The following is a 9,089-nucleotide window of genomic DNA, read 5'->3' on the forward strand; positions in this document are numbered from 1 at the left end:
CCAAAAAACCAAATTTACATGGTGAGTTAGGATGTCATATACCATCTAAAATTTAATCCTTGCACTTTTGAATTGAGTTTGAAACTCAATTCAAAATGAGTAAGTTTTAAGGACTGGGTCAATGGTCCCACAAAGGAAGGCTAAAAATGATCACTCATAATATTCAAGCTTAGAGAATGAAGACATCATAGACAAAGACATAAAGTCTGGACCTGTCGAAAAGCAAGAGCTCTTTGTAAACCAGCCTCTCCAGCACCCCATCCCTCATGGCTTAAAAGCTAAAGAAGCCAGATTCACTGTGGAATTGCCCCACAGACCAAATTCTGCTTCCAACCCTCGGGTCTCTAGCATCCTATCTCTTTCTCTGTTGCTGACTATCCTTGAGACATGGCTTCCTTCCAGCCAGACCCTAGATCAGCCCGGATGGACTCTAGGCTTAAGTGACAGAAAGTCTGTAGGCCTGACTTTTGAGAAGGATAGAAGCTTCACAGCTCAGTTAATCACCAACAACAGGAAAAACTTTCACCACAGTGCATAGTTAGAAATCAAAGTGCAATACGGACAAAGGAGAAGGCGGTACTCTTCTTGATACACTAAATACTTAGTTTCTGGTTTTTTTGGTCATTAACATTTCTAAAAAATTTAAGCTACAAATGCAATGTTATTAACATCAAGAGGTACGGGGCACCTTAGGGTCCCAGAATAGCTTTCTGAGTGGGGAGTAGAGCAGAGGGCACAACACATGTCACTTGCTGATTTTTTAAACCATTACTCTTTCAAATCTAATATCCAAATAGCCATCTTTCTTTAATAAAAGGAAGAAAGAAAAGAAGACAAAGAAACAAAACAACCAACAGAATAGTAAGGGCCTCATCTACTTCATACTAAGGTCAGTGTGACAAGAAGCCTGAAAGGAAAACTAGAAAAGACTATTTCTTATTCTGGAAAAATTTATATTTTAACTTAGAAAAATTTTATCACCTAATCATACAAATTAAGAATGCTTAGCATCCAATCTACAAATAATGCTGAATACAATATAATTCTATTTTGTATGTCAAAGTCACAAGGGTGACATTCATGTAATATTATAAAGCCTACTCTTTCCTGGGTTTCCAATTCATAGACTGGGACAGGTCACTTTATTGCTGGCAGCATCCACAGAAGTGCGAGGCCCTTCCTACAGACAAGTATGACTGAGATCTGGGCAGCGCCCCACTCACACATCAATCTTTTTCTCCTTTTAAAGTAGCAAAGGAACAATAAAAGACCAGCTGACTGGTCAGTGGCCCCACAGTAGCGTGCATAGCTCATCATGATCAAGCCGGCACCTGTGAATCGTTAACGTCATCAGAGCACACGGCAAGCATCGTATCATCTGCATTACAGATCCCACCCTGGACTGTCTGAGAACACTGTACACTCAGATGACAGGACAGTATGCATTCCTTCCTGAGTGTCCGGGTGTCGATCTAAAGGGTAAGGGCTTGCTCAGTCTGAAGGCAGGAATCCTTGCAGCAGGGTCCCAGATCCACACATTCAGCAGCAGCTAACGTCGCTTCAGCTTCTTGGCCTTTCGACGCTTCATTTCTTCTTCTTCACGTCTCATTTCCTCTAAGTCCTCTTGCATACCTAGTCTTAAACTATGGAGAAATTGTTTTAAAGGGTAATACACACAAAATTACAATGTTAAAAAGCAAGACTGGTATCTTTCGTGTGGCTTGTGCTGATGAGTTTGCTCATGTAAAAGGGAGACATTTATATACACATATATACACACAATTTAAAACAGGGTCACAAACACAATGTAGAATAAAGATTTTTATAACAGATATCACAAAAAAGCCTTAATATCCACATTTAAATTAATAAAATATAAATTTATCTCAAATTAAAAAAAAGATTGAAGTCAGGCAAGGTGGTGTACACCTTCAATCTCAGCACCTGGGCAGTGAATCCCTGAGTTCCAGGACAGCCAGGACTACATAGAGAGATCCTGTTTTTTTTTAATTTGTTTTTTAAGCTTAAAAAAGGTGTAGGTATGTGCACGCGAATGCAGGTGCCTGTCTAAGCCAGAACTTTGCAGATTCTATGAAGCTGGAGTTGCAGGCAGTTCTGAGCCACCTGATGTGGGTGTAGGGAACTAAACTCAGGTTCTCTACAAGAGCAAGCAGGTTCTCCTTCTTAAGCACTGAGCCATCTTTCTATCCTTTTTAAAAACACTTAAAAATAAAGAAGACTCGTGATCTGAGTTTGTCCTTGGCACCCACATAAAGATAAATAACTGACCTACACATACAAAGTACAAAACCCAGAAAACATTCATTCATCAGTAATAATCAAATTCTTCTTTCTAATTCTTATTTAGACATTTTATGTAGTTACAGGAGGGAAGGTCAAAAGAAAGAAAGCTGTTTGTGTTGGGACTGAGGTGAATTATTTCTCTGTAATAGGAAACCGTTAACACTATAAGCAAAGTAATCCTTTATCATCCTTACTCAGGAAACTCTCAGGAGCTCATGACTGGGTAGCTATACAAGAAGGAGGTAGAGGGAATCTAATCTGCTGCCCCTAGGTTCCTGAGGCAGCAAAATTAAAAGTTCCAAGACTGAGTCAAGTCTGATGGGCAAGAAAACACAGTCTATGGCAGACTCAGAGGCCTCTGATTTCAGTGTACATCATTACCCGTGAGATACTGCAACCACTTTGGCTACACATTAATCCTTACAATGCTTCAATGAGTAAAGCAATATACTCTCATTTTACAAATGGGAAAACCTTAGACAGGCAAAGGAATTTGTCTAAGGCTTTCACAGCCAGCCAGTAGCAGTATCATCCAGAGAACCATGTGGTCTGGCCCCCATTCCAAGCCCCGCAGCTGAAAGCTTTTCAGACATTTTTACATAAAATTACATAATGTACCAAGTCTCCTGCTCACCTCTTGGCTTCCTCCTTCTGCTGCTCCTTCCAGCTGCTCTCCATGTAACGTAAGGCATAGTCACTTTCATCTTTATATCTGGCAAGAAAGCAAAGTAAAAAATGAACAGAAATTCAATTTTCTTTTTCGAGACAGGGTTTCTTTGTAGTTTTGGAGCCTGTCCTGGAACTAGCTCTTATAGACCAGGCTGGCCTTGAACTCACAGAGATCCACCTTCCTCTGCCTCCTGAGTGCTGGGATTAAAGGCGTGTGCCACCACCGCCAGGCAAGAAATTCAATTTTCTTATAGAGCTATATCCTCATTAAACCAAACCAAACCAAACCTACTTAACACTAAACAACTTGGTTTTAGGATTCTTCCCACCTTGTTTGGGAGTGAAAAGGCCAGACAATGGGTAGAAGTTGGTTTTTCAGTAAAGGCATTAAATGAGCCGTAGATCTTTACAAGACAACTCTTCCTGAGCCCAGCATTAACAAAAGCACCGAACCCAACAAGGCTTCTTCAACCAGCTACATTCATTTAATACCTTACATTAAAATCCTGGAAGCACAATATGAAAATCGACACATATTAATCTCACTAGACCGTTATGACCCAGTGGAATGAGAACTTCCAACAGTAAACAAGTCAGTCAACGGTGTGACCAGAAACGTAAGCAAGTGTCACTGCTTCCCAGACTGCCCTGAACTCACCAGCTCCGACTTCAGCTCTAGAGCAACTTGACCTTCCTCCCACTAAGAGCCTCAGATGTTAAAGCCTTGCAGATTGCCGAGCTTCTCAGAGGGGCTTCTAAAGATGTCAGAGGAAATGTGACTGGTCTCATCTGTCCTACGCACATACGACAATACTTCCAAAGTGTTTACCTCACAGGTACATGGTGAAGCTTTATTTCTTTACATTAATGGCTCACAAAGCCTTACTTGGGAACTTTATAAAAAAACACGTGCATTCAACAGGACTAAGGTTGGGGCCTGAGACCCTGCAGTTTTTATAAGCTCCTAGACGCATCAATAATAGTGATAGTCCCATACTAGTGACCAGGGTCCACCTTCCTGGGTACCAAAACATTACACCCAAGAAAAGAAGGTATTGCCGGGCGGTGGTGGCGCACGCCTTTAATCCCAGCACTCAGGAGGCAGAGGCAGGCGGATCTCTGTCAGTTCGAGGCCAGCCTGGTCCACAGAGCAAGTTCCAGGACAGGCTCCAAAACTATAGAAAAACCCTGTCTTGAAACCGACCCCCCCCCCCAACAAAAAAACACAACAAAAAAACAGAAAGAAAAAGGAAAAAAAGAAAAGCAGGTGTCTTACCAGAATGACTTTCTGACTTCAAAAATAATATTTGTATTACACGAGGCCACTTTACCCCCTCTTTTAAAGAAAGCAAGCTCACAAGCAAACATCACCAAACACTCTGAATTCACCAGAAACTATTTTGTGCCTTAGTTAAGGTTTCTATTGCTGGGAGCAAAAGCAACCCAGGAAGTAAAGGGCTTATTTTATTGTACAACTTTTAAATCCACTATCCAGGGAAGGCAAGCCAAGAACTAGAGGCAGGAACTAATGCAGAGGCTGCTCACTGGCTTGCTCCTCATGGCTTACTCAGGCCACCTTCTCTGTTTCTTTAAGGGTGTTTGGAGACAGGGTTTCTCTGTGTAGCTCTGGCTGTCCTGGAGCTCACTTTGTAGACCAGGCTGGCCTTGAACTCACTGAGATCCACCTGCCTCTGCCTCCAGAGTTTGCGCCAGCATGGCTGGCTCAGCTTTTTTTATGTGGGCAGCGTTGGCCCACATCAAGAAAATGGGCCACAGGTTGCCCAGAGGCCAGTCTGGAGCGAGCATTTCTCAATTCAAGGTCTCACTTCCCAGATGACTCTAGACTACGTCAAGATGACATTAGAAACTAATCAGCACCTGCTTTAAGACTAAATCATTTTAGGACCCCCACCACCTAACGGTTCCTAACTAAGCACTCAATGCCTCCACTGTTAATGTTTCTCTCCTACAAACGACAAAAAGTTAGTATTTTAGGTAAACCTTCAGCTTACTTTTTTCGGTCATAGCCAAAGATTTCCCGAATGTGCTTGGATATTTCTTCCAGAGGTTCTCCTTCATCTTCGATGAAATCATCCATTTCTGAGTCATATTCATCATCATCATCATCATCTTCATACTCTCGAGGTCTTTTGTAGCCAGTCGGGAAGGGGAGCCTTTGAGGACCTAAGCACAAAGCCATGACTTTTAAGTACATTGTGTGGCAAAGTATTCCTTGCAGTGTGGAGTTCAGAGAAACAAACAGGAAGATGGCACCCCTAGAAGGGTAGTGGTGGCCCATACTTTTAATCCCAACACTCAGGGGGCAGTGATGAGCAGATAGACCTCTGTGAGTTTAAGGCCAGCCTGGTTTACAGAGCGAGTTCCAGGACAGTCAGGGCTACACAGAGAAACCCTGTCTTGGGAAATCAAAACAGAGGTGTGGCTGAAAGCAGAGCATCCAGCTGGTGCTCAGCACAGGGTGCACATCCCTGTTGGATGAAGTATCTGGAGAGACTGAGCCTGGTTGCTTGTCATGCTTTCTAGCTTAGTTATACATACTCTGGTACTTAAAAGATAAGTAATATTTCTGGAACTGGGTCATTACAAACTGCCACAGAATCAATTTTTAATTCTACCAAATGAAGATACTGAAAGTAGTTCCCTATTTTTCCTGTATTTCTCTTAAAAATTCTAAGTCCTGCACATGCCTTAGCTACAGCTATCTGGGCTTGGAGCCTGAGCCAGCAGTTTTAAGACGCTCCAGGCAACACAGCAAGACCATACCTGAGAAAAGAAAAAGTCCCAAGTATAAATCATTTTCAAAATTTTAATTGTTCAAAGAGAGTAAAAAGTATGACTGTAAGAAAAACTCACTTTATTATTGTATTTTTATCCTAATGACTGAAAATAAAAAAATGACCCGGGGATGTAGCTCAGCAGAGAGCTTGCCAGGATATATGAAGCCCTGGGCTTGTGTCCTAGCACTATAGCAGACCAGTGGTGGTACACACTTGTAATCCCAGCACTCAGGAGGTAGAGACAGGGTACCAGACATCAAAGGTCACCCTCAGCTGTACAGTAAGTTCCAAGCCAACATGGGCTACCTTCTCTTAAAAAAACAAACTAAAACATTAATTTCCTCAGTCCCTCAACAAAAACAGCAAAGAAAAAAAAAACCCAAAGAACAACTTTGCAAAAGACACTTAACAGACAGTGTCTGAGAACAACTTTTTTCTAGTCTCTGAAATCGAAAGCAAGGTATTTGGGCATTGGTTTCTTTTTATCCTCTCTATGGATCCCAACAAATACTTTAGCAAGTACCTATGCAGCATGCAGTGTCTACAGGAAGCAGCTGGCGGGGCCCATCAGAGACTCCAAACTTGGAGATGGCAGATTCCTAAAGCACCAGCAGAAAGGCTCTTCGCTGTGCCTACTACAGGAACAGAGCTCAGGACAGTCTAAAATAGCAGCTGGGGCACAACAGGTGCCAACGAGCATCCGCTGGTGAACGGATAATTATTATTATTATTATCTCATAATTATTCTCTCATCTTTAAACCTCACGGTCTTCAAGTAAAACACTATCCTATCCACCAAGCCACCAGCCATTGCTCTCACAAATCAGTCAAATTTGCTACACGTGAGAGAACAAGGTGGGTGTAAACAATGGATCCCAGACAAGCCTCTTGTCTACTATCAACAGTCAGTACATTACAGGGCACGAGGATGTGGTTGCAGGGTTCCTGGTCATACAAAGTTAGGTACTTTCCCAATGCCATGGTGATATTTTACCTGGGGCAGATCTGTAGCCAGACATGGGAGGCTTCATTCCATTTATCTGTCCATTGCTTGACCGACTAATAATATTCTTTGAAGAAATTGTTTCTGAGACAACAGTACACTTGGGTTTTATGGGGACGCCTGGGCTACCAACTGTTCGTCCAGGTCCTAAGCTGCTCACTGGTCTTCCAGTGCCTGAACTGACAGTCCGTCCAGCTGGAACGGAACCACTTATAGACTTCCCAGGGCCACCGACCGACCGCCCAGGGGGACCTTGGTTGCTCACTGGTCGTCGAATGTCATGTGGACTGTTTACAGGCCGCCTAGGACATCCAGAACTGCTCAAAGGTCTTCCAGAACCACCGGGGCCACTGATGGGTCGCCCAGGGCCAGTGGAGCTGCTGGCAGGTCGTCCGGGACCATTTGTGCCATTGACTGTTCGTCCAGAGGGATGCGGATTGCTGGCCAGCTTTCTGATCCCACTGACAGATTGCTCGGGTCCTGAGCTGGAGCTACCATTCTGGCGCCTGGGCATAGCGCCAGAACTAACTGTGGGCCGAGCTGTCCCTGGGCTGGGTCGTCCAGAAGCTGAGTCGGTGTTGCTGCCTGACTGTCTGATACCTGGACTCTTAGCTTTGCAGTGTGAGAAGACTGTGGGCCCAGGTTTGGAATGGCTGGGATGAGAAGGAAGAGGTTTTTTGGCTTTGTGCTCAGAAGCAGGTTTCTGAGTCCCACTAGCAGCAGTCTTTGGGACACTTGGGGAACAGGTGCTAGGGTGGGGCTTTCCAGCCCCATTAAAGACAGGTCTATTGTGTGAGGCCTGGGAGCTACTGCCAGATCCTGCCTTGGTTCTCTCTCCTGGCATGGATTTGGATGAAGACAAAGCTACTTGCTTTTCACTGGCTGTGCTGGGTCTGGGTTTCTTCTCAGCATGAGGAGACAGCAATCCTTTGGAAGTAGACTGCCTGTCCCCAGAACCCTTGCTGGGTTTTGTGCCCACACTGTCTCTGTGAGAGGGGGTCCTTTTGGACACGGGTGGAGGTAGTTTGGCGTCGGTCTCAGGTTTCTTTTTCTTATGCTTTCGTTCAAGAAACTCTCGCTCCCTGAGTTCCTCTGCAGTCATGGGCCGCTCCTCGGCTTTCCTCGCTACCTTGATCTCCACTGGTTCGAACTGCTTCTTCTCAGCTAACCTCAGCAAGTCAGTGAAGTTCATGGGTGGAGGGGCACTTTTAAAGGGGACCTTTGGTTTGCTTTCAGCTTTGAGAGGCTCTTGCTCCTCCTCGAAGTCCTGCTCCAACTCATCCTGACTGTAGTCTAGGAACTCTTCCTCCTCCACCTCATACTCTGGGTCAGTCCCCTGGTTCTGGCGGCTTTCTGCTATCTGCCTCTTCTTTGTCTTTTCCTCCACAGGAATCCCATCGTAGCCATGAAAATTGTCCTTTGTCCTCTTGGCCATAGCTCTGGCTTTCTTGTCATGTTTGAGCTCAATTCGTTTTCTCACTAGTTCTTCCTTCCTCCTTCTCTCTTCTAAGGCTGAAAGGAACAGAACAAGAACACACTGTTGCAGAGTCTCAGGACAGCTCATGTGACACGGACAACGTTGAGATATCTAGGAGCCAAATGAGGAAGTCATCTAACAAAATCGCGAAATTTTTACACAAGTGGGTCCTATATGAGCTTCTCTTTCTTTATGTGTAAACAAGTAAAGGACTTGGTTTGTTTTATATGTAAAAAATGGCTCGTAAATACACCAAGTTAATGGAACACCAGGACCCACTGACCTTAAGAATGAACCAATGAATACCTAAACCAATGTCAGGACCAAGGTAAAGAACAAAGATTTGTTATGGAGAGTTAGTTGGTCACTATACCAGGCCTTTTCACCTCTCCCCTCAAGACATAAGGCCTTGCTATGTTGTCTGGGCTGCTCTCAAGCTCATGGGCTCAAGGAACCATCACCATGCCTCAGCCCAGTGAATACTTGAGGCAACAGGTGAACATCACTATGCCTGGCTCCACGAAGCCTCGAGGGTGGGTGGGACAGGGGCAGATAAAACAATACAAATAGTTAACCTATGAACAGGCACCTATGTATATGTCCAGAAAGTTAACTTGGAGACACGTATACATCATCCCCAAATTTATTAGTCTGTTTCGACATCTTTACAAACACACACTGTTGAGTCGAGGATGGCTTTGGTGGCAGACACTGAGACTAAGAGACACAACACAAGCACATACCTTTCCGTCTAAGCTCTTCTTCTTTCCTCCTAAGGAAAGCTTGCACAGCTGCCGACTGGACACCTTTTACTTTTGGGTCTTTCTTGGGAGGCCCC

General features: G+C 44.2%; 1 protein-coding gene across 1 annotated transcript in view; it reads right to left on the reverse strand.

The window, feature by feature from the left end:
- Nucleotides 1–7: 7 nt before the first annotated feature.
- The window catches only part of Spty2d1 (SPT2 chromatin protein domain containing 1), a 20,830-nt gene continuing 11,748 nt past the window's right edge, over nucleotides 8–9,089 (reverse strand). Inside the window, exons 3-7 of the mRNA XM_005357843.2 lie at nucleotides 8,995–9,089; nucleotides 6,766–8,286; nucleotides 4,986–5,157; nucleotides 2,939–3,016; nucleotides 8–1,643 (exon numbers count right to left, since the gene is read on the reverse strand). Coding sequence (XP_005357900.1) covers nucleotides 1,550–1,643; nucleotides 2,939–3,016; nucleotides 4,986–5,157; nucleotides 6,766–8,286; nucleotides 8,995–9,089 — 1,960 coding nt within the window. The 3' untranslated portion in view covers nucleotides 8–1,549. The remainder of the gene's footprint in view (nucleotides 1,644–2,938; nucleotides 3,017–4,985; nucleotides 5,158–6,765; nucleotides 8,287–8,994) is intronic.

The sequence above is a fragment of the Microtus ochrogaster genome, chromosome 22, assembly GCF_000317375.1.
Source record: "Microtus ochrogaster isolate Prairie Vole_2 chromosome 22, MicOch1.0, whole genome shotgun sequence".
In the NCBI taxonomy this organism is placed as follows: Eukaryota; Metazoa; Chordata; class Mammalia; order Rodentia; family Cricetidae; genus Microtus; species Microtus ochrogaster.